The sequence below is a fragment of the Stegostoma tigrinum genome, chromosome 15 (assembly GCF_030684315.1).
Source record: "Stegostoma tigrinum isolate sSteTig4 chromosome 15, sSteTig4.hap1, whole genome shotgun sequence".
Lineage (NCBI taxonomy): Eukaryota > Metazoa > Chordata > Chondrichthyes > Orectolobiformes > Stegostomatidae > Stegostoma > Stegostoma tigrinum.
The window spans coordinates 1,934,654-1,958,560 of NC_081368.1; the positions used below are offsets into that span (position 1 = coordinate 1,934,654).

Consider the following 23,907-nt stretch of genomic DNA (forward strand, 5'->3'; position numbering starts at 1 on the left):
CTGCCTTCTGTGCACAGGATATACTTGGGCAATTTTTTTCCCCACTTTTGGATTGCTGCTAGTGTTGCAAAGACTGCAGTCGTAATACTTCAGAGCTATCCTCCTAACCAAAGGCTTCGAAACTTTTGAGAAAGTGGCCAGGACCCAAATTATTGAGATAGTCACATGGAATGAATATGCTTTAACTTTTGTACAAAATATGTACAGCTCCATCACTATCGAGGGTACATTTTCATTCAGCCACTTCCTCTTCGTTTTAACTCTACAACAGCAGTATACTACTGTGACAAGTCATGGCTGGATTATAGCAAGTGACAGGACCAAATCTACTCTCTAGATTGTGGTATAGAACATGGAACAATACAGTGCAGAACCGGCCTGTCAGCCCTCGATGTTGCACCGACTTGTGAAATAATCTAGGCCCCTCCCCCTACACTATCCATGTATCACAGGCTTACTTTCACATAAAAGTGAAGCAGCATATGTTAACAGCTTCAGCAGGCTGACACCTAGGCTCCAGCAAGCTAGAAGTTGAGTGGTCAAGTGAAGCAAGTCCATACACAAGTGAAGTCAACTCAAAGTTAATAATGAAAGCAAAAACAAAAAAAAAAACTGGCTTGAAGAGAGTATTCAGGGTTTAAGTCAAAATGATTGCAAAGAGATTCCAGTCAAGACACTTTAAAATAAAAACCAACATTTTATTTGAAAACAAGTATCAGTACAGGCTATGCATTTGAATTATGGCCACTAACTAAGATGCACTATGGTGAACAGGCATATTTTAGGTATTCCAAACAACATGACATTTGAAGTTAGCCCCAACCCATAAATTATCAATTTCCTTTCAATTAATATTAATCTTCACTTGCCTATCAATTAAGATTCCTGTTTACTTGGGGTAAACATCTTTTTAAACTACAGACTTTCAAAAAACCATTCTATTCCTGTCAAATAGCTCATGGGAATTTCTAATATTAGAAACATCCATCTGCCACAACTATGGCTTAAGAATAATGACGTGTTAACAGATTTGGATCTGAATGGGACTTTGAATTCAGGAACTGTGAGCCTTGAGAGCCTAGCTCATGACAGAAATGGTGTGGCACTTGGAGACACTATGCAATACAGCAAGGAATGCCAAGGCACCAGACTGCTTACCCTTGAAGGTATTGAAGATCTAGCCTTTTGATTTGCCATCATCCAAGCAGTTGGAGAGGATTCTGTAACATGTGCTTTGTGCATATTAGCACAACTTTAGCAGTCAGTAGATTTTAGGTGAGTTGGAGACAATACAGGACTACAGATGCTGGAAGCCAGAATCTATAAAACGAGAGGCTGGAAAAGGTCAACAGCAGAGGAGCTGGCCCTGACAAAGAGTTTTGGCCCGAAACATGGACTTTCCTACTCCTCAGATACTGTCTGACCAGCTGTGCTTTTCTAGCCTCACACCTATAGACGATATTTTGACTCCTGCAAGAGTAGTCACAACACGAGTAAAAAAAAAACACAGCCCAAAAGACCCCGAGCTGGCTCTCCTGAACAGCAATCCATCAGCTTCATTCATTGCATATTTCTATACTCTGGCAAGCTTATCTTTAGGTTCCCATTCAATTTTTTGAAATTAAAGAAAGCTAAAAGAGAATTGACATATAACTGCTGCTGCACCGTCAGTTCATGGCTTCACTTTGTTAACTCTAAATATCGGAGATCAAATCTCCTTTGCTTCGAGGGAATAAATCCATCCTTTCAGACTGAACTCTAAAATTTCACAACCTGGAACCATTGTGTTAAATCTTCTCCACAGGACAGAAGAAAGCCCTTGGGTGGTGAGCATGATGAAACAATACTCTAGCAGGGGCTAAACTGGAGCATAAAGATCAGTATAGCCTCTTTTTATGCACTCAAGACATCCATTGAAGACCAAGAGCATATCTTTGTATTTGTGGTTATGTTTGTTTCAGTTTTTTCACAGAAGGGGAATTCAACAGTGCAATTGTGTTCAAGAATTTTATTATTGATCACTGTGCCACAAATTCCAGTCAATCAACTTGAAACCAGAATGGCTGTACTGGTCTGCTTCATTAAAACACAGCTTCCACATCCAAACAATTGGTGGGAGAGGAACCAAACATACCCACATTTGACAACATCCTAACTGAAGCAGTTAAAAGTTGGCTGAACTTGGCTCCAGCAGCCACATCCTCAGCCAGATGCAATTAATGGAAAGCCAATCATTGAAAAAAAAGTACAGACTCCCAAGAGATTGTCTAATTCCAATCAATTTCAGAGGCTCCTTTATGTCACTCTTGCAAAATGTTGCCTTTATGTTAAAAGCATCTCATCACTTTTGAAATTTAGTTTTGAACATTTGTTACAAGGCTAACGAAGTCTGGAACACAATGATCCTGGCAAACTCAGACTGAACATAGGTGCACAACCTGTTCAATCACTGCCCTGTTGACACTTTTGAGACTTGACTGACAGCAGTAATTTGCCAGCATCCTTCTGGCAATAGTAAAGAGGCTCAATTACTTCAAATTCAGAACAAAACAGCAAACTGAACTTTGAAATCAAGAGGCCCAGGTAGAGAGTCAATGAATGAACACAACAACCCTCTGGGACAGGAAAGGAGTGGGGAGAAGAAACTTCAAGGGTTAGATGAGAGATTATATGATTATTAAAAAGATTCTGCAGCTATAAGTAACAGCCTCAGCATTACTGAGTCAATGCCCTTCATATGTAGCATGGAAACAGGCCATGTGGTCCAACTAGTTCATGCTGACATCAATGTTTCATGAGCTTCTTCACACTTGCCTCATCTAAACTCATTTCAGGTTTTGCAACAGACCTACATTTGTAAATATTCATTGTTCCATTCATCACTGTAGCCGTTAAAATAATTTGCCTGTTCTTTAACATCTACTAGATGCTGCAACAAGTGTAGTGACCCAAATTAGGCAAAAATATACACTTTATAAATTGGATGAGCATTTAAACTTTGATTTTATTCAAAAAAACTCAAACACCATACTGCTCCATAGTTTGTTGCACGTTCTTTCACAACCACGCTATTCCAATCCAGATGTTACTTTGATCTGCAAAACAAGTCAAGATTATACCTTAACAGTTGAAACGTCTAAACAGCGACTTCAGTTTAATAAAACCCTCTTAGAACAGAATTCTTCTGTTGCTATAAATGGCATCCAATTCTCTTTTTCCACAAACTTTGCTTACTATCTTCCGTGAGGATATGGGCTCATAAGAACAGCAAATGCTTCAGTTATAGCATCATCGCCAAAAGGTTGAACACTCCCTACCAACCTGACCATGCCATACATTTGTTCATACAGATAGCCCTAAATTCTTGTTAGAAGCAAAAATAGTCAATAGATATTACAGCATATTAACTGCTAACGTGGCAGATTTTTTTTTGAAGAAAAAAGGTCCTAAATCTCTCCCATCCCATACTTCTGCAGCACCAAATGCTCAGGCACCTAGGAATTTGGTTTGGACTCTGTTACGCAGTAAATTCACTCAGCATGACTTGCATCCCCACTAACTTCTCCTACCACTGCAGAGGCCTCCACCATCTGTCCATCCTTACACCATGATTAAATCTGCTTCCAGCACATAAGCAAAGGAGTTCATGTTTTTGTACACTTGCACTTCAATGTGTAAAGCCCAATATACCTTAATCACATGCCTGAACTGTACTGCCTACGTTTTAGTTCCAAGGTGCGGAAGCAGTCATCTCAGTCAGAGCCTCTTTAGAACTGTACTATTTATTTGATCGTTTCTCCCCATTCTCCCTTCCCAAAAACTAACACTTCATCTTTATTGATTTTAACATCCAACATCTCCCTGTTGTGCCAGCCTTTTAATATTATTTGAAGCATACCAAAATCAAATTTCACACTAAAGTTTCATTCATACAGGACTTAAATGTAAGCTTCCCAAGGTGCTTCACAGAAACAATTTGAAAAAGCAAGGTGTTGCTCACATGGGAACTGACGTGGGCAAGCACAAGATTCAGTAGGACTTAAAGACATGGTTTAGAATGATCTCAAGTTAGGTTAACATTGCACAGCAGCCAGGAGTGTTGGCGTACTTGAATCTATAGGAGACAAAAGGTAAGAATCAGGACTTCAAAAAATTCTGAACAAGACTGCAAAGATGCCAGTGGTAGAATTATGCAGTCTCAGCATTAGCACAAATGAGGTTTTGGAAGATCACTATAGTCCATATAGATATGTAGTTATCACTTTTAAGACTGTGAAAGCTGAAAGTTAATGAGTCACCTGGACACAGGCTGGATTAAAAACAGCATTCACGTCATGGGAGAAAACATGCACCTTCTAGGAAATTAGGTCAATGGTTAATATGGTCTGTGATCCACCAACTAATTACAAAATTGGTACATCAGCCAAGAAAACCTTGGGAGATGGGGTCAATTGCCTGATTATTGGAAAAGCTGGGTTTGGAAGGGAAAATGTAGCTCATGCCTGGTGGTTGCTCAGCAAGCTTTTCTGGGCTGCATTTCAGTTTCAAAGAAAAAAAAAAGAGGAAAACCTCCAATGACTACAATGAAGCCATAATTCAGTCAGTCAGTCCCTCTTATCTGACTAGTTAGGAACAAGTTTTCACCTCTCAGTATTTTGACATCCTTGCAAATCCCAAGAAGCTTAACTGCAACCATTTTCCAAAGGATTGGAACCTGCTCAATTTCTGTGCAAACCACACTGGTTTAGAAGATCTTCAACTATAGCAGTCAGCAATTCATTGTTTACAAGTAAACTATACTCCCTGAATGGTCAAACCAGTTCAGCACAAACATAGCTGAACTCTATAATAATTCCATTTCACATTCAAATCCCAGAAATCCTTTTAGTGTTGATTAAATTGAACACTCAGCAATATTGAATAATTCCAAGATTCAAAAGAATTTCGCTGATCTTAAGAGCTTATGCTATGGCTTAAAAACTTCCCAGCCTCAATGATCACACCATTACACAGTAAAGGTACATCTACCCAATATCTCATATAAAGTCAGGCCTTCCAATCCTAAAAAAAAATCTACACAGTGAAGCTTAGATAATAAAGTGAGAGGCTGGATGAACACAGCAGGCCAAGCAGCATCTCAGGAGCACAAAAGCTGCCGTTTCGGGCCTAGACCCTTCATCAGAGAGGGGGATGGGGTGAGGGTTCTGGAATAAATAGGGAGAGGGGGGGTGGCGGACCAAGATGGAGAGAAAAGATAGGTGGAGAGGAGAGTATAGGTAGGGAGGGGATAGGTCAGTCCAGGAAAGACAGACAGGTCAAGGAGGTGGGATGAGGTTAGTAGGTAGGAAATGGAGGTGCAGCTTGGGGTGGGAGGAAGGGATGGGTGAGAGGAAGAACAGGTTAGGGAGGCAGAGACAGGCTGGACTGGTTTTGGGATGCAGTGGGGGGAGGGGATGAACTGGGCTGGTTTTGGGATGCAGTGGGGGAAGGGGAGATTTTGAAGCTGGTAAAGTCCATATTGATTCTATTGGGCTGCAGGGTTCCTAAGCGGAATATGAGTTGCTGTTCCTGCAACCTTCGGGTGGCATCATTGTGGCACTGAAGGAGGCCCATGATGGACATGCCATCCAAAGAATGGGAGGGGGAGTTGAAATGGTTCGCGACTGGGAGGTGCTGTTGTTTATTGCTAACTGAGCGGAGGTGTTCTGCAAAGCGGTCCCCAAGTAGAGGAAGCCACACTGGGTACAATGGATACAGTATGGATCAGTTATCTCTGATACAGTATACAGTATATGGCAGATGTGCAGGTGAACCTCTGCTTAATATATAAAGTTATCTTGGGGCCTGGGATAGGGGTGAGGGGGTAAGCGTAGCACTTCCTGCGGTTGCAGGGGAAGGTGCCGGTTGTGGTGGGGTTGAAAGGCAGTGTGGAGCAAACAAGAGAGTTACAGAGAAAGTGGTCTTTCCGGAAAGCAGACAAGGGTGGGGATGAAAAAATGTCGAGTGGTGGGGTCGGATTGTAGATGGCAGAAGTGTCGGAGGATGATGCATTGTATCCGGAGGTTGGTGGGGTGGTGTGAGAGAACGAGGGGGATCCTGTTTGGGCGGTTGGTCTACAGTATCGCTTTCTTGCCACCCACCAGTGCACCATCACGCCCCCATCTCACTTTACCTTGAACAGATGATGAGGAGGTGCCAGTGCCTGGAATGAGGTGGGCCAGGTCAGAAGCCTCATGTCACCAGGTTATAATCCAAAATGTTATTTGAAATCACAAGCTTTCAGGTGAAGTAACAAAGGAGCAGCTGTTGGACTGTAACCTGGTGTCGTGTCATTCTAACCTTCCCTCGAATACAATGGAAGGCTAGCATAAGCCATAATACCAAAAAAAGTTAAGTGTACCTGGTTAGTTATCTTCATTTTTAGTAGGTTTGGGTACAACCTCCAACTGGCATAGCATTCCATTATTTCCAAAAGCAATTTGATTCTATGCTCATCCTGTAAAATAAATACGCCCATTAGCCTTCAATGCATGATGAATTCAACTACCTTGAATTCAGTTACATCTACATTAAAATGTAGAATTTTTTTTTTAAAAAAAATCAATAAATCACAATTTACATTTTCCATAGGCCATCCAGTTCAGTGATGCTGCTGAATGCTTGTCCAACGTGGTTCAGAAAATTTGTTTTGCAGGTTTGAGTTTTGTGATACCATACAGAATTCCATTTCATTTTTAAAATAAAACCGAACAGGACAGTGGTTATATTTGGTGATCGATGGGCTTCCTTAAGCAAACAGGTTTCATTTAGTAGGTAACTTAAAAAAAGGATTTTGCTGCTGGACCTATACAATTCCATTTTCTTTAAACTGAACATGGAGTTATGTTGAGTGAACGATGCACTTCCTTATGTAATCGTATTTCATTTAGTAGGTGATTTTAAATGGTTTGCTCATTACCTACATAATTCCACTTTTCTGTTTAAATTCAACATGGAGTATTAATTGGTGAACGATGTGCTTCCTTATGTAACCACAGGTTTCATTTAGTAGGTTAACAAAATAAGGTTGCGTTGCTTACCAGAGTTGTTCTTTTCACATTAAAAGGGCACTTTGAATCGGCTGAGAATGTTCTATATTCAACTGTCTTTAAGCCTCCAACTTTTGAACAGTGACAGGCCATTGCAGGTCTTGATGCTTAATTCTTAAAGCCATAGCAAATTCCTTTTAAAGGTGAGACACTACACTTTCAGAAAATTGAGTCATAAAAGTGTTTTAATGACATTTGGGAAATTTACGATTTGTATCCATTTTAAGCCAGAACTTAAAAACAAAACACTTTTAAAGATACTCACTGCTGACGATTTGATTTTTTTTAAAAAACCAGCTTGCTTCAGAGTCAGCTGTGACTGGAGTTGAGAGGTTGAATGGTGATCTGGAACTGGAGGAGACTGAAACATAACTGGTATATTTTGAAATTGCAACGTTTCATTGGGCAGTTAATGACCGGTCATCGCCATTTCTTGCTCTTTGGTGTATTGTGTTGTCTGGACATTTTTCCTTCCCATTTGTAAAAACCAGGCTAATATGATTTGCTTTTGCATTTCCCACCCAAAAGGAGCTTTTGGTTAAAAAACATACAGGTTTCACTGAAAAGGTTTCAGTCTTTATTTCACAATAGCACTGGTGCAACAAAAGAAAGATCTATTTCTATATATCCATATTTATGTATGGAGAAAGCCACAGACAGTAGCACTGTTATAACATTAACTTTTTTTTCCCATCTTTAACCAGTCTCTGCACCATTCCCACTAGAATGTACAAACTGACTTTTTTTTAAAAAAAACAAGAAACTAACATGAAACAGCAAACCAAAATTAAAGTTTTCAAAATCTGCTTGCATGGAAAGCACTTGACAGTCCTTTCACCTCAAAATTTTGTCTGTTGTGTTTCAGTTAAGGAAAAAACACCACTAAGAGCAAGGGCTTTTTTGGTCCATGGTATATCAAGTTCAGTTTAGTATCTGCTTCGGCCACTGCCCCTGTCATAGCGGTTCCCACCGCGCCCAGATCCACGATTTCCTCCACGGCTTGAGCTGTTGTATGAATTACGCGGGGGGTAGCCTCTTTCCATTGGCATAGCTGGGCCTCTATCTTGCCTACCAACACGATCATTGCGGCTACTTGAATAAGTCTCACTTCTGTAGTTATCACGGCCTCCACCATATCCATCCCGAGAACTGGTGCTGTAGTCATCATAACGACCACTTCCACTGTAAGATGGTGGGGGCCCTCGTGCAGGTGGAGCACCACGTGAGTTACCTGCAGGGTCAATGGTCAGGTCATATGGAAACGTTTGAAATATTCCTTACATTTTATAAGATCTACTCACTTACTGCAGCTTTGATGAAATTTGTATTTAAACACTGACCGCATTTGCGGCATTGAGAGATGCAGCAAAGAGATGCTCCCATTACTGGGGATCATTTGACAAAGCAATGAAGTTTTTGAAATGCAAGACTAACTCATTTTGGTAGTGTCTCACATTGTCATTCTTCCAGAAACGAATGGCAAGCTTATGCAGAAATATTTCCAGCCTTTGGGTTTTGGTGTGCACATGTTACTGATTTTATTTGTTTCTAAAGTTGAATATGTATTTTCTTAAGTGGCTAGGCATTTTGTTTGATGGATATTGCTCATCAGCAAGCTTGCATTGTTTGTAGTTCATTTGTTTTGCGGTGGATTTCAACTGTTATTTGCTTTCAACTGGGTTTTATCACTGTAGAAATAAACTGCTTGAGGTTCAAAGACATTTTTCACTGAACAGTTGATGCAAGATGAAACAATCCAAATTTAAGTCATACCAAAAATTAACTACTTTTAAAACTGAACAGAATAGTGATACTACACAATCAGTTGCCATCTTACCATAGCCATCATAGGAATCTCTGTAGGAGCCACCACTTGGGCGATCATTATAGTAGTCACGTGGTTCACGTCCACCATAACCATCACGATCACTGAAAGTGAAACAAGCCACTGGAATTATTTAAAGTAACTAAACTACCAAGTTAGTAGCCAAAACTGCTAGTTCAGTCTCAGCCCTTACCTGTATCCTCGGGAGCCATAATCATCACGTCCGGAGTGAGAATATTCACGGGAACTATAGGAGTCCCTTGGTGGTGGGCCATAATCTCTGGAATCTCTTGAACTTGGATAATCTCTGCTAGAATAACTGCAAAGTAAAAGAGGACCATTATAAGGGAACTACTGGGATAGGAAGGAAGAAAGTGAACATCAGGGCACAAAACAGTTAGTCCAAAAAGTTGAGATCAAAAGCTCAAGTAAGCAAAAGAAAAAAACTGCTATGATATACGTAGTATTTTGAGAAAATATATCACTGTTTAGAACTAATAGCATATGCTGTCACCAGAAAGTGCATGAGCAATTCCAGGCATCAACCTCAATGAACCAGATGAGCCACTCTAAAGTAGAATTATCAACATTTATTGAGCAATTTCAAGCAAAAGCTGGTTTAAGTCATGAATTATTCTTTTCTCCAATTTCATCCATTGTGTCTAAGATTCTTGAAATTGGCCCCATTGTCCTTTTTTCCCCCACAGCCCTGCAATTGATTTTTCCTTCAAATTCATTGTCCATTTTTTTTGGAGACAGCAATTGAACTTGAATCCACTGTTCCATCAGGCAGTGCAATTCAAATCAAAAGGGGGTGGAAGGGTTTAAAGGAAATGGGTGACAGAAGTTTGTTTAAAAAAGGTCGATAGGTGCCCTAAACACAGTGCGGGGGTGGTGGCAGAATTTCTGCTTAAAGCAGCATTTGGACAGATATGTGAACAGGCAGGGAGTAGACAAATACTGACCACATACAGGCAGATGAAATTACTTTGGAATATCATGGTCAGCACAGACAACAGGTGATCAAAGGGCTTGTTTCTGTGCTGTACTTTGTGTTCTATAAATAATTGTTAAATAATCAATTTTCTACAAGTCATTTATTCAGCATTCATAGGATTTTTAAAAAAATCACTAACACATAGTCAACAACACAAAACGCTCTAGCATACAAGACTATTAGACAGTCATACTTTTATGGCACACCCGTGCACTAACTGCTTCTTTGCCCTGTAACTAAGTCGTTCTCACATGAAGAAATCTGTGGACAGTCAATGTATGCTAAATTGGAGAGCTGGTGCAGATAGGAGGAGCTGAATGTCAAGTCTCTTAGAAACCTGTATTTAACATTCAAAAGCTGCAAAAAAAAAACACAAAAACCCACGACCAAACAAACTACAACTTGACTTGACAGAAAATAATTCCAACAATGCCAAGCTCAGAACTTCTTAGAGGAATGATGGCAAAAATCAGTTCAAACAATCATTGCCAGTGAAGTCATCATTGCTTACAACGTGCCCAGAACAATAACATTGAAGCACTTGCTATATTTACTTCAGTTCTCAATATCCTAACAAGACTGTAGAACGAATCAATAGTAGCTGCTGCAGAAAACTCAGTAGCCTGGCAGCATCTGTGGTGAGAAATTAGCATTAACAGAGTCCAGTGACCCTTTCAAAGTGTTCTGAAAAAGGGTCACTGGACCACATACAGCAACTCTGCTCTCTCTCCACAGATGCAGACACATTTGCGGAAATTCTCCAGAAATCTTTGTTTTTACTTCAAAATTTTCAACATCTGCAATTTTCTGTAGCCAAAGAATTCTGTAGATTTCTTTTAAAACAGTTAGAGGGCTACTTTGTTAGCCTAGTGGGCTGTTTAAATGGTAGATAATTCTTGGCTGGGTGTCTCTTAAAAACCCATAGATAGGAGGGAAAGACTTTTTTTAAAAAATCAGTTTCACTGCATTTTGGCCAGTCTGTTAAACCTTTGAATGGAAATGTACATATACTGCAGTGCTACTGAGAAGGGGAGAAAATGTAAATCTAGATTACCCATGAGTAAGCAGTTGCAAATGTTGGGATAAAACCCTGAAAATGTTGCTGAAAGAAGCTATCAACATTTCCAATCTAAGAGTTGTCAGTTTCTGTAAACTATCTCTTGATAGTTTAGCATTAATAGCATTTTGGTACAAGTACCACACAGGTGGTGCTATTGGGTGCCACAAGGAGTTTTTGTAGTAAATGCAAGGCATGCTTTGGGGTTAAGCTTTTGTACAAAACATCTGAAATAATTGTAAACTGATGTGTTTTATTTTTTGCTCAAGATTCTGAAACATTCGCATACTTGTGTTTCAGAGATACGTAATTAAAACCAAACAAATGAATTTATTAGGCAATGCTCCAATCTAGAATTGACAGGCCAGCAATAGCAAACTGGATTTCTAATGTTTGGCACATACAGTTAGTTGCCTCCAGCTGCTGCAGCAATTTCACCAGAAAACTCCAATTTTACAGAAAAACCTGTTGCAGCAAACAGACCACTCATTTAATTACTGCCAACAGGTCAGCTCCAAAAGTGCACTAATTCGAATCATGTCTTTGCAAGGCAAGCGCCTCAAATGACATTTGCAAAATGACTTAGCAAGTTAAACTTTTTGTACTTACGCCTTTACTTCTAATTATCCACTTCACTACAGTGAAAAACATTACCTGTCTCTGCTGTTGTAATAATCATCTCTTGGCATATAATCATCCCTTCTGGATGGCATCATCTCTCTACGAGATGGAGGTGAACCATAACTGTCCCTTTCACGTGAGGGAGGTCCTAGGGAGACAAACATACCGTCACCAAAACTCCATAACTGAAAACTGGAAAAATCCAAATCAAACTTAGTGGGAGAATTTTTACCTCTTGACCCACTTCCTCTTCCACCCATTCCCCCGCTTCGCATCGGTCCTGAAGGGAGGGGTCTTTTAGGTGGTGGTCCATTTGCACGCCCTGGCGGACCCCTTTTCAGTGGTGGTCCTCTGGAGGAGACTTTTAATAAAAATAAATACTTGTAGCTATTGGCTCAAATTAGGTACATTTTACATTTTAAAAGTTCCACTTCCAAATACTTAATACATATGATTTTATAAGAGTCTTGAAAATATTTTTCAATTAGTTACTACATTTCCCGTTTTGTAAATGTGCCCAACGATAACCAATTTACAACATTATGTTCAAAACTCCCCACAAAAAACAGCCTGAAGTAAAAAACTATTTTAAAGAAACACAAAATAGCACAGCTTTCATTTAGTAATACAGAACGGAGTACTGCTGCAAAAGAAAGTTTTTTTCAAATTGCACTCAAGACAATTCACATGACATACCAAAGTAAAGCAAAAACACTTAAAACTGCATAAGACAGAGCTAAATGGTTGGCAAGTGAACTCTGACTGGTAGATGCAACAGTAAACAATGGCTGACAGTCAACTGCCAAACATGATTTAAATTTCAAACCAGACAAGTTGGCCTATACCTCAGGGAAATGCCTTGACCGAAGAACTGAGCAATGGCTGTCATCCATTTTAAGTTGGAACAAGGACATTGCCCACATGTTCCATTTGCAAAGAATGGAGTCCTGTGCATTAGTATGGTGCATTCACCATAGCAACACCTCACCAAAGTCCATGTGCCAATCAATCAGCACCGAGCATAATGGCATTTTTCATTTAGTTTGGTGGTACTTTTTGCGAATTATCATGATGAGCACAAGATAAAAAGCTTTCACAAAAACGTGCCTTTCTTCAGCAATACATTTTGCTCATTTGATCTACAAGACTTTAAATAAAATGTGTTGCTATGATGTGTTTGAAATTAGTTAACAACCATATCAAAATATAATCAAAGAACAAAACCAGGTCCATGGCCATATCTAGTCATCAATGATCCAAAGAAAAAAAAATTGTTTCCATTGCTTTACAGGTACATTTCCAGTTGGTACTAAAGCAGTGTTGTCCAATAGAAATCACTGACTAGCCACAGGACAGTTTAACCACATGCATTAATTTTAGTCAGGAATCTCCATTTGCATATTAAAAAAGGTAAATATATTCACATGCACATGTACTTGCACATCTCCCAGCAATCAGTAACAAAAAACTAAAGCACTCAAAAAACTCACTCTGCATCTTATTTTTACCACATGTACAAAAGCAAAGTACATCACATGCCAATGACTGTCTATTAATCTATTTGGTACTTTTAAAGTCACCACATCTGGATTCTCATTTCGCCACATGGCTGACATATTGGACAACACTGTGCTAAAGCTATATTATCAAACTTACCAGTATATGCTCCCATATCATCCCGGGGGTCAGGACTCCTAAAGAAATGTACATTCCTCTTAAGGTAGCACTGTTCTATCTCCTGAATCCATTCACCGTGCTCACCTGCGTGGCAAAATCTACTTGTGCCATCAACAATGCAATAATCGCAATTTTTTGTAAACATAGCATATACTGAAACAGCAGATGCTGTAGACATTACAATGGAACATGACTGAACAGGCAAGATACAGACTCTCCAATGCCAGTTAGTTGAACTGTGTTGGCAAGGATCATGGAGATATCAGGAACTTGTATCTTAGGACATGCTTCATTTCTTCTAGAACTCTGCAAAGTTCTAGATGAAATTATTTTAAAATGCAAGGGATACACTAATTTCACTGTAACCACTGACAGTGGTTATACACATGGCTGCACACCTACATTTATCTCAAATTCCAAAGACTTGTTTTAAGTGGAACCAAATTGTACAATAAACATCAAAAGACAAACTTAGTACTGCTATATTTAAGATAAAAATCTCAACAAGTGGCTCAAATCCCTTGTATCAAATTCCTAATAGAACGTGGGACTGACCGGGAATACACTAGTGTTACCAGTGCTATTCTTCACTTCCCCATCTTAAATATTCCACTGATCAAAAATTTAATTTCTCTCCTTCAAAACAGTTTCAGATTGGATCTGAAATGTGTCGTAACTGTGACTGTCTAGACACAGGAGTGCAAAAGATTTGCTACTTTCTTCTTGTAATGTTACAGATTGAGAGATTTTTGTTTTAGGCATTTACCTTTTTGAGGTGGACCTCTCATTCCTCCACTACCTCCTCTTCCACCTCGAATCCCCCTAGGAGGACCACGGCTTCTTGGGGGTGGGGGTGGTCCACGTCGTCCACTATTTTCAAATGCTGGTTTAGTAGCTTGCTCTACTTTAATGGGTTTTCCATCCAAAGACTTTAAAAAAATTGAGAGGGAGTAATAAAAATGTTTGCAGTGCACTCAGGACTGGATTCAACTTAAAAAAGGGTGCTTGAAGGCTTATCGGGTCAGTTGTGATCAGGAGGCATATACTACAAATTATACTAGAGTCTCAAGCAGAGCCATGCCTTTGGCAATGGAACCAAGTTTCAAAAGGATCCAATATGTACACGACTTCAGGTCAGGTGACCAGTGATTTGCTTTACAAAACCACAAGTGTTTAAAAAAAACACCAACGGTCACAGTTGAATAGGGACAATGAGGCAGACTAGACAAGTCTTACCAAAGTATTTGATAGTGAATAGATTTTTCAGTGTCCTGTGCAAACCTGACTCCCCCTGTCCCTTTCAGGTCTGTTAAAGGGGCCTGTCAATTTCATTATTAGCTCTACCTGCATTAAAGATATGTAGCGTGCGGATTCCTGCCAAGTACAAGATACATTTCAGTTCACTGGATGGAAAAGCTGCAGTCAACAACAGAAAGTTACCCACAAATCTTGGTGGCAACATCCCTTTCTGGATTTAATTCCAGCTGTGTAGCCAAGTTCAGAACTTCTTAGAGGAAAGATAACATCAGCTCTGATGATCAGTGTCAGTGAAGTCACTGCTTAAACTTAACACAACGGAAGCTACAATGGTATTGTTCTATACATTGTAAGTTGAACAGCAAGTACTCCAGCACAATATTAAGTAGTGAACTAGTTACTGATAGAATTCTAACTAAATCACATTCCCTTTAAGACAAAAATCATTATAGTCCACAACATGATCACAAGATTATGAAAACTATCAACGGCAGCGGGCAGATTCAATAACTACACTGTCAAGCCTCAGGATAGCATTGCAGATATGTCGATGGCCAGTTATACTTTCTAGCAGCCAAGAGGAAGAGAGTGTTCTTACACCTTCATAGATTAAAATAGTTAGAACATGGAATAAAAAAATTTAATGCTACAAAGTGCATGAAAGATACAATATCTATTTATTTGTTTAATACTGGAAAAGCATACAAATTTTGTATACCCATCACTTCTCGTTTCTACTGACACTAGAACAAAGGTCCAGTCAACAGTTTTGACAGAATTAACAGACAATTAGTCTATATTCAACTACGTGTGTCACACAAATTTAGAAGAGCAAGTTTGTATCATCTCACCTTTCCATTCATATCCCTGGCAGCATCCCTTGCATCTCCCGGACTTTCAAAAGTAACAAAAGCAAAGCCCCTTGACTTATTTGTTTCACGATCTTTCATTAGCAGAACTAAAAAAAATTACAAGAGCAAGTTATTAGGATTTCCACAACTAACTGCAGTCAGCATAACTTAAGACAGCACAATTTTTGGGCAAGTGCAAGAGCACAATCAACAAAATCACTTATTACACAAGTTACTCTTGAAACATTCCCTCTACGAAGTCCACAATAGTTATGACAACTTTGGTATCTTATTGGTTTTTAAATACATTGATGCTCTTCACCAGTCTCCTACCATTCTGGCCAAATGTTTAGCAGAAAAGCCAACTCAAGTCTTGTACTGCACCTACATACCTTCTACTATTCTTCCATATTTGCCAAATACTGCTTCAAGTGCCTTCTCATTTGTTTCAGTATTCAGACCGCCGATGAAGAGTTTTCCGGGACGATCTGCTTCCACCATCGTGACAGTCACCTGCAGAAGTCAAAAATGCATTAACATTAATCCATGCAAAGAATACATTTTCTGCAATGTTGATACAACCACATTCATCCAATACCCCATTATAGATATAAACTAAATTAACATAGTATTAGTTATTTGAGGAAACAACAAAGTTCATGGTTCTGTTAAGAGAATAACTCCCGCCATTGGAGAGGGATAAGTCAATAAGTTCAGTGGGATCAAGCAACTGGAGACAGAAAAAATTATTGGCTTTGTACATGATCTTCAAATGAGTGCTATGTTCACAGGCTAAATTCAGAAACTAGATTTTAGTACCAGATTGGCTGACCTCTTACTGTTCAGAGTGAAATCACAAGATATAATGAAGAAACAATCATCTATCAAAACTAGCTTGGAGTGTAAAGCATTGCCAAACTGTAACAAAGGTAAAGCTAAGTAAACCTATCGGCATCTTATTACCTCTGCACCAACTTCTGCTCAGTTTTTAATTCATTCACGGGACTTGAGTTTTCCTGATTATTTATTGTCAGCCCTATGTGAATCTACCACATGACATTTTTCTTTCTGAATTCAAATTTGACCATCTGCTACAGTGAAAAAGTATACATTTCAGCAAAGTGTCATTGCTGAAAACTCAACAGACGCTTTGCCGGTTTTTAATGAACACAAGTCACAATTAAGGTCAAAACAGGACAGATCATTCATGCCAGATTGTGCTCTAAATCCCAGTAATAGTCAGTTTTGTATTATTCCCTTTTCTCCCCAGAGTGACGTTTTTCTGAGAGTTACTGAATCAGCTCCACCACCCTTTCATGCAGTGTGTGAACTTAAAAAAAATTGTCAAAAGAAGCAGCTCCAGAAAATTACAATTACCAGTGGAATAGCATCATGTAAATTGTTGGAAGTAATAGATTTCATCCCATGGCCTTAAAACCATAGAAATAGTACAGCGGCATGCCATTTGGCCCATCTCGTCCATGCTGAAACAAAGACACCAAATATTCTTTCTAATCCCATCTTCCTTCACATGGCCTTTTGCCCTGCATCTTACAGCACTTAAGGTGCATATCCCAGCACTTTTTTGAAGCGTTCAGGGTCTCCACCAGCACTTTATTCAGCAAACTCCAGACTCACCACCCTTTGCACAAAATTACCCTTCCACATATCCCCTCCAATCCTCTGCCTCTTAGCTGGAATCTGAGCAAAAAAAAAAACTTAAACTGCAGATGCTCGAAATTAAAATCATAAATGGCTGGAAAAACTCAGCAGATCAGGCAACATCTGTGGAGAGAAAGCAAGATTATGGTTCCAGTCCAGTGATGCTTGTTCAGAACTCAGATGTTTCAGGGGCAGGGGTTACTAGACACAAAATGTTTTTCAAAAATGAAGTGAGAAATTGCTGGAATCTATGAACCCCAAATTTCTGAACTCAGTAGCTAAGGCAGGTTCCTCCTGTCAACTCGACTTCTCAATTTGGTTACCTCAAACATGTCAACCCTCAGCCTTCTCTGTTCCAAGGAAAACCACTCCAACCTTTCCTCATAGCTATAATTCATCCACCCCTCAAGGTGGAGTGTCTTTCGGACTTTGTTTTTAAGAAAGAGGCAGATTCTTGATTATGAGCATGGCAACATGCTTTTAAATATTGTCTCGTGTTCTCTCCAAAGCAATTACGTCCTTCCTGCAACATGGTGACCAGAACTGTAGTTAAGGCATTTAAGCCAACATGCAGCAAATGCTAGCGAGTTTTGAGAAGATTTGTAGCTCAGGTTGAGGCTCTGGATGTGAGTTTGCTCGCTGAGCTGGAAGGTTAGTTTTCAGACGTTTCGTCACCATTCTAGGTAACATCATCAGTGAGCCTCCGACGAAGCGCTGGTGTTAAATAGAAAGCGGGACATAACACCAGCGCTTCGGCAGAGCCTCACTGATGTTACCTAGAGTGGTGACGAAACGTCTGAAAACTAACCTTCCAGCTCAGCGAGCAAACTCACATCCATGCAGCAAGTGGATTGCAGCGGTTCAAAATGAAACCTCACCATTTTCTCAAGGGCAACTAGGGACAGGCGATAAATGCTGGCCAATCAGCAACACCCACATCCCACAATTGAATAAAAGAAATTCTGAAGGGGAGGCATCAAGCAATAAGCTACAGGCCAGTTTGTTTAATGTTTGATAGAGAAAGTGTCAGAAACCATCAAAAGGTTTTTTACGAGGGCACTTGGGTAACTTCAAGCAAATCAAACATGGTTTTGACAAGGAAACCATGCCTAATTTTCATGTTCTTTGAAGCATAACTTATGCTGTAGATAAAGGAGAACTAGTGGATGTACTGGTAATAGTGCTGGGCTTGCAACTCGTTACAGAAAATGATTTGGATGAAGGATCAAAGGTAATGTTAGCTAAATTTGCCTATGACAAAGATAGGTAGAACTGTGAAAGGACACATACATAGTTTAATTCAATGGACAAACATTTAGCAAGTGGAGTACAATGTGGGTCAGTATGAAATTGTGCTTTTTACAGAGTCAAAACGGATATTACCTAATGGTGAGAAGATGCAGTGCTCTAACATATCGATCTAGGTACCCTGCTGCATGAATCACAGATTAGTATGCAAGTACAGCAAGTAATCAAGAAAGCTAAGCAGAAGGTAAGATTTTATTGCAAGGAGAATTGAATGCCTGAATGGAAAGTTATATTTCATTTACAGAGCATTGGTGAAAGTGCACCTGGGAGTAGTATACAGCACTGAACACCATTTTTGCAGGGGTCACCAGGCCTGGTTTGGCGGTGGCTGGAGTGGGGGGGTGGGTGGGTGGGGGTGCACAGTCTCTACTTAAGACAGATGAAGACTCCAGCCCCACAGGGTTGAGTCTTGGGATTTTGTTTCAATTTGTTTTTAAGAAAGAGGCAGATTGAGTCTTGATTACCAAAGGAATGCAATGTTATTAGGGATATGCAGAAATATAGACTGGAGGTTAAAACCAGATTAGCCTTGATCTAATTGAATAACAGAGCAGATCAGAAGGTTCAAGTAGCTCACTCTTGTTCCTTGCTTGTAACTCTCACTCTGGTGTTTTTAATTTTAAATGTCAAACATCAGAAAGCAAGTAATTATCCTGTTACAAGGGAGAATGAACAATTTATATTTCCATTATGAAGCACACGTAAAACTAAAACCAAGGATTGTAAACACCGCCTATCTGCAACTACATAGATACTCCCCTTGTTAATACTGATGGTACACATGACTATGTTTTTAAGTACACAAACTGATGCAATATGCACAAATAACCAGAGTAGTGCAAGGAGACAAGAGGTCAAATGCAGGGCCTGTGGCATCAATGCCCTCACATCCACTGTAAGGCCATAAGACAAAGGAGTGGAAGTAAGGCCATTCGACCCATCTAGTCCACTATACCATTAAATCATGGTTGGTGGACATTTCAACTCCACTTAACCACACTCTCCCCATGGCCCTTAATAATTGTAATCAGATTCTAAGCTTCCCTGGCTCATGGTTTTACAAGAAGAATAAAAAGCAAGAAACCATGGTGTGTTAGACATGACCTCCTATCATTGTCAACCTAACCTTTTATCCTTTTCTGTGTCGAAGCCTATCTAGTTCTTTTTCTGGATTCTGACATAGGATGTGGGTAACACTGACAAGGCTAGCATTTGCTGCCCACCTGTAAAACCATTTGAATAAGGAGGCTCACTAAGCTATTTAAGTTGAGAATCAATCTTTCCACCACAAAATCTTGAATCAAAAGTTCCACCATCACGGCAAAATTTGAACTTGTACTCCCAAGGTACTAAAACGGGTCTCTGGGTTACTGAGCCAATGATATTACCACAGTTAGTAGTGCAAGAAAGCTAACTAGCTCAAGAAGTTTCAATGTGTTTTTTTTAAAAAGATGATTTAATGAAGAAAACATTCATGAAATGAAAGTTAAATTGAGAATTGATAAAGGAAAAAATGGAGATAGCAAGTCAACTGAATATATATTTTGCATCAGTTTTCACTTTATGTAACAAATAAGATTTTGGATATAGCCATAAACCAAAACAGGAGGAGCAAATACAGGAACATTAGTCACCAGAGGAATGACTGGAGTGAATTACTGGAGCTCTGATCTAAGTTCCCCAGGTCCTGACAGCCTTCACCCTAAGGTCTTGAAAGAAATAAGCAGCAAGTACTTTGAAGAAGTAACATGCAGAGTGAAAGGGACCCAATACTTAATTTAAAAGAAGCCAAATGCTGGAGTAACCCCAGTAGGTCCAGCAGCATCAGTGAGAAAATAGGTCCAGTGACCGTTATTCTGAACTGCTTTCAGTTTTTACCTCCTGCAATAACCCCAATGTAGAAGCAGCATATTGATGCAGATAGAAAATTAATAAAAACCCAGAAGAACTGCAGATGTTGCAAATCAGTAACAATAACAAAGTCACTAGAAAAGCTCAGGTTTGGCAGCATCCGTGAAGATGGAAAAAAATCAGATTTAACATTTCAGGCACAGTGAGGAAAGGTTTTCTTTCACACAGGCTGCCAGACCTGCTGAACTTTTCCAGCAACTTTGTTTTTGTTCCAGATAGAAAATAGGCTGGTTAACAGCTAGCAACAGCATGCATACATTTTGATTGACAAGAAATGGTGTAACATAGGAAAGTGGTGCCAAAACTTCAAATTGTTACATTTCATGAAGTAACTTGGATGAAAGGACAAACAGCATGGCTGCTAGAGGGAACAAAGACAGGTAACAAGGAAAGCTAAGGGGAGGACCCATGGACATAGCCTTAGAATTAGAGGGGGTCAATTCAGAATGGAAATGAGGAGGCATTTCTTCAGCCAGAAAGCGGTTATTGCCACGGAGCGCAGTGGAGGCCAGGACGTTAAACGTCTTCAAGGCAGAGACTGAAAAATTCTTGATCTCGCAGGGAATTAAGGGCTACAGGGAGAGTGCAGGGAAGTGGAGCTGAAATGCCCATCAGCCATGATTAAATGACGCAGTGGTCTCGATGGGCCGAATGGCCTTACTCCTACTCTTGTGTCTTCTGGTCTTATGGACAACTGGATAAGAAGTGGGATAAATAGTGACTGGAAAACAATCTGGAAAACTGTACTGTAAGAAACCGAAGAAGCTCAGGAGGTTTGGCACCACTTGCAGAGAAAGAAACAGTATTTCACTAGCAGCCATTTCATTTCAGACATGCAGCACCCGTAGTGCTTTGCTTTTACAATGCCTGGAAATAGGCAGCTTGCTAGATGAGGCAAGGTTAGATGGACTAGGATTCTAGTGGAAGTGGATAGATTCCTGGTTAGAAACAGGATGAAAGATTCAGGTGTGGGTAGGAAAGCAGATAATGTTCCAATCAGATCAACTACTATTTATTGGAGAAGCAGTCTCAAAGGGGTAAACAAAATACTCCTATTGTCTGTTGACACCACCATTTTCAACATGGTAATGTTATTTGTCTTAATGTGTCCGGATTTCCTGTTGGAAATTATCATGAAAACTGTTACATGGCTTCTAAAATCAATTCTGATCCTTTCTTTATGCTTCCACTGTGAAGGAGACTCCCAACAACACCATACCTGAAGATCTCTGCAGTATCAATCTTTATCGCCAAAGGAAGATTAGAAAATACACTTGGTCAGGGAGAAGCCAATCCTCACTAGTGAAACAAAGTGCTGGAGAAAATTCACCAGTTCTGGCAGCATCTGCAGAGGGAGAAGAGGGTATTAATGGTTCCAGTCCATCTTGAGAATGTGAGCTCCGATTTCCAAAGGTAGCATTTTATCCAGCTAACAGCACCTCCTCTGGACCACTCTCCTCTACAACCACGACCACTCCCTTCACAAGATCAGAAGCTGCAGGCGAAGAAAACTCAGCAGGGCAGATAGCATTATGTGAAGAGAAAGAAGATTCAACGTTTGGGGACCAAACTTCTTCAGAAGCAGTCCACTCCCTTCACCTTTTGTTCTATGATTATTGGGTTTCCCCCAGCTTTACACGCCCCCCCACCAACCCCGATCACGATATCTTCACTTGCACAGATTCCTGGGGTACAGTGGATTCACGGCGGGCTTGAGGATATGAAAGGAGAATGAGAGTTCATTGGGGGCAGGCGGAAAGGCAGTGATCTGACTGAACTACAATGGACTCGGACTGTGCACGCCACCCCCACCCGATGGGGGCACACACCTCAAACCGCACATACCCTCCCCCCCCCCCCCGCCCCAGGGACATGCAACTCCTAACACATTTACCCACCCGCCCCCCCCAAATTATTCAAACCGAGTGGCGGTTACAGGGAGCGCGCTGCCGCCGCGCTCGAACAATCAGCACAAAATGGCGGCCGGACCCACCACGGCTCTGCTGGGTCTGGAATTCGGGCTGCCCGGAGCACAGCGCGCGGCGGGATCCTTTCAGCCGATCCGTCAGCCCGGGTACAACAAGATAGAGCAGCCGATGAACAGAGAGCCCGGAGGTAGGGCACCCTCCCTCCCTCCCACCTCAAAGCGCACGTTATCGTCCTCCTCCCCCCACAACATGGCGCCCTCTCTCCATTAAAACCCCGCCGCTCTCACTGAATGAATACCACAGGTCACGGTGCCTCCCCCTCTCTCTCTCCCGCACAGTCTCGGGGTGCATGCAAGGTGCCGGCAGCCCGAGGAGGTTCCGTGCCCTCACCCAACGCTGTCGCTGAAGCCGCTCACCGACGGGCTACTTTTTTTCCCCCCCCGCCTCGGTCTACGCCACAGACACAAATGGCCGCCGCTGGCGGGCTCGCCGCCTTTTATAGGGCCGCCTTCCCGCCAGAGCGAGGCTTTACTGCCCGGATGTTTCGAGTGGGTTCGGAGCCTGGATCACCCCCCACAAAGTAGTGATCCGGATCAGCGCTCGATCGATCCCCGCCCCCCCCCCCTTCCCCACACCAACAGTCAGTGGATCACTGTTCGCGAGGGTGAACCACAGAGACACAATTTGACTTCCACTCAGTGTGATCCAGATCAGTGCCAGATCACTCTCAGAGTAATCCATTTTAGTGCAGGATCCCCTTACAACGACAACTAGATCCTTTATTCACTAGGCAGCATTTATTGCCCATCCTTAATTACCCAAGGGGTAGTTAAGGATCACCCACATGGCTGTGGGGCTGGAGTCACGTGTAGGCCAGACCAGGTGAGGATGGCAGTTTCCTTCCCAGATGGTTAGGCATAGACAGCGATTAGAGATGAAGAGGTTGAGGGAGGGTAGGAGGCCTGGGGGTGGTGTCCAGGAGGAGGACTTGTGTTGGAAGCGGGTGAAGGGGTCAGTGGAGGGAGGGTTAGGTTCCCGGTTGAAGAAGTAGGCGTGGAGGCGAAGACGGCGGAAAAACTGTTCTATAATGCTCTCTGATGAAGGGTCTAGGCCCGAAACGTCAGCTTTTGTGCTCCTGAGATGCTGCTTGGCCTGCTGTGTTCATCCAGCCTCACACTTTGTTATCCTTCCCAGATGAGGTTTTCTCATAAATAGACAATGGATTCACGGTCATCATTAGATTCTCAATTCCAGATATTTGACTGAATTCAAATTCCTGCATCTGCTCGGGCAGGATTTGAACCCCAGTCCACAGAACATTATCTGGGTCTCTGCATTGGCAGTCTAGTGATAATACCACTAAAGCCATCACCTCCCAAGTGACCTCCATCAGCACTGAAGCATGACCATCACCCGACATGAGGATCTGGTTCAGCGGGTGATCACCCATCCTCAAGAGTGATTGATTTGGATCAGTGCTGCATCATACGTTCAACACCGGCATGATCCACAGCAAAGCTCAGTCACCCCGGGAGTGATCTGGATCAGCAATCAGTCATCCCCAGAGTTAGCTGGAAGGGCACTGAATCAGCCTCAGATTGTTGACTGTTGTCAGATGTACCAATATGCAGTGAAGAGTCACGTTTTGTATGCTATACAGGCAGATCTTACCATATAATGTACATCATGGTAACAGAATGAACACAGCAGGCCAAGCAGCATCTT

The 23,907-nt window shown here is 41.1% G+C and overlaps 1 protein-coding gene and 2 non-coding genes across 8 annotated transcripts; all 3 read right to left on the reverse strand.

Moving 5' to 3' along the window:
• Window positions 1–677: 677 nt before the first annotated feature.
• rbmx (RNA binding motif protein X-linked) lies at window positions 678–22,709 on the reverse strand. Of its 6 annotated transcripts, XR_007248887.2 has the most exons (12): window positions 22,573–22,695; window positions 21,474–21,599; window positions 15,766–15,886; window positions 15,374–15,480; window positions 14,032–14,194; window positions 13,245–13,349; window positions 11,821–11,949; window positions 11,622–11,736; window positions 9,107–9,232; window positions 8,926–9,017; window positions 6,401–6,496; window positions 678–3,095 (listed from the first exon to the last, which is right to left on the reverse strand). XR_007248887.2 is itself a non-coding variant. In XM_048544105.2 (11 exons), exons 3-11 carry the CDS (start codon window positions 15,872–15,874, stop codon window positions 8,015–8,017), a joined length of 1,251 nt encoding a protein of 416 aa, XP_048400062.1. In that variant the 5' UTR covers window positions 15,875–15,886; window positions 21,474–21,599; window positions 22,599–22,709; the 3' UTR covers window positions 7,643–8,014. The 6 variants fall into 6 exon arrangements, 5 of the variants coding, with proteins under 5 accessions (XP_048400062.1, XP_048400060.1, XP_059507299.1 ...); XM_048544105.2 differs by lacking the exons at window positions 678–3,095; window positions 6,401–6,496 and adding an exon at window positions 7,643–8,319 and having other exon boundaries at window positions 22,599–22,709; XM_048544103.2 differs by lacking the exons at window positions 678–3,095; window positions 6,401–6,496 and adding an exon at window positions 7,643–8,319.
• Window positions 10,345–10,417, reverse strand: LOC125459087 (small nucleolar RNA SNORD61). The gene has a single exon (XR_007248957.1). It is a non-coding gene; the product is annotated as a small nucleolar RNA SNORD61 (small nucleolar RNA).
• On the reverse strand, window positions 14,760–14,822 carry LOC125459088 (small nucleolar RNA SNORD61). Its single transcript, XR_007248958.2, has one exon. It is a non-coding gene; the product is annotated as a small nucleolar RNA SNORD61 (small nucleolar RNA).
• Window positions 22,710–23,907: the final 1,198 nt, after the last annotated feature.

Excerpts from the sequence above, each read along its gene's own strand:
- rbmx (XM_048544105.2), bottom strand. The coding sequence starts at position 15,874 with ATGGTGGAAGCAGATCGTCCCGGAAAACTCTTCATCGGCGGTCTGAAT. Across the intron at positions 14,195-15,373 it reads CCAGGGATATGAATGGAAAG|TCTTTGGATGGAAAACCCAT; the intron begins GTGAGATGATAC and ends ATTTTTTTAAAG. Across the intron at positions 11,950-13,244 it reads TGATATGGGAGCATATACTG|TCTCCTCCAGAGGACCACCA; the intron begins GTAAGTTTGATA and ends TTTTATTAAAAG.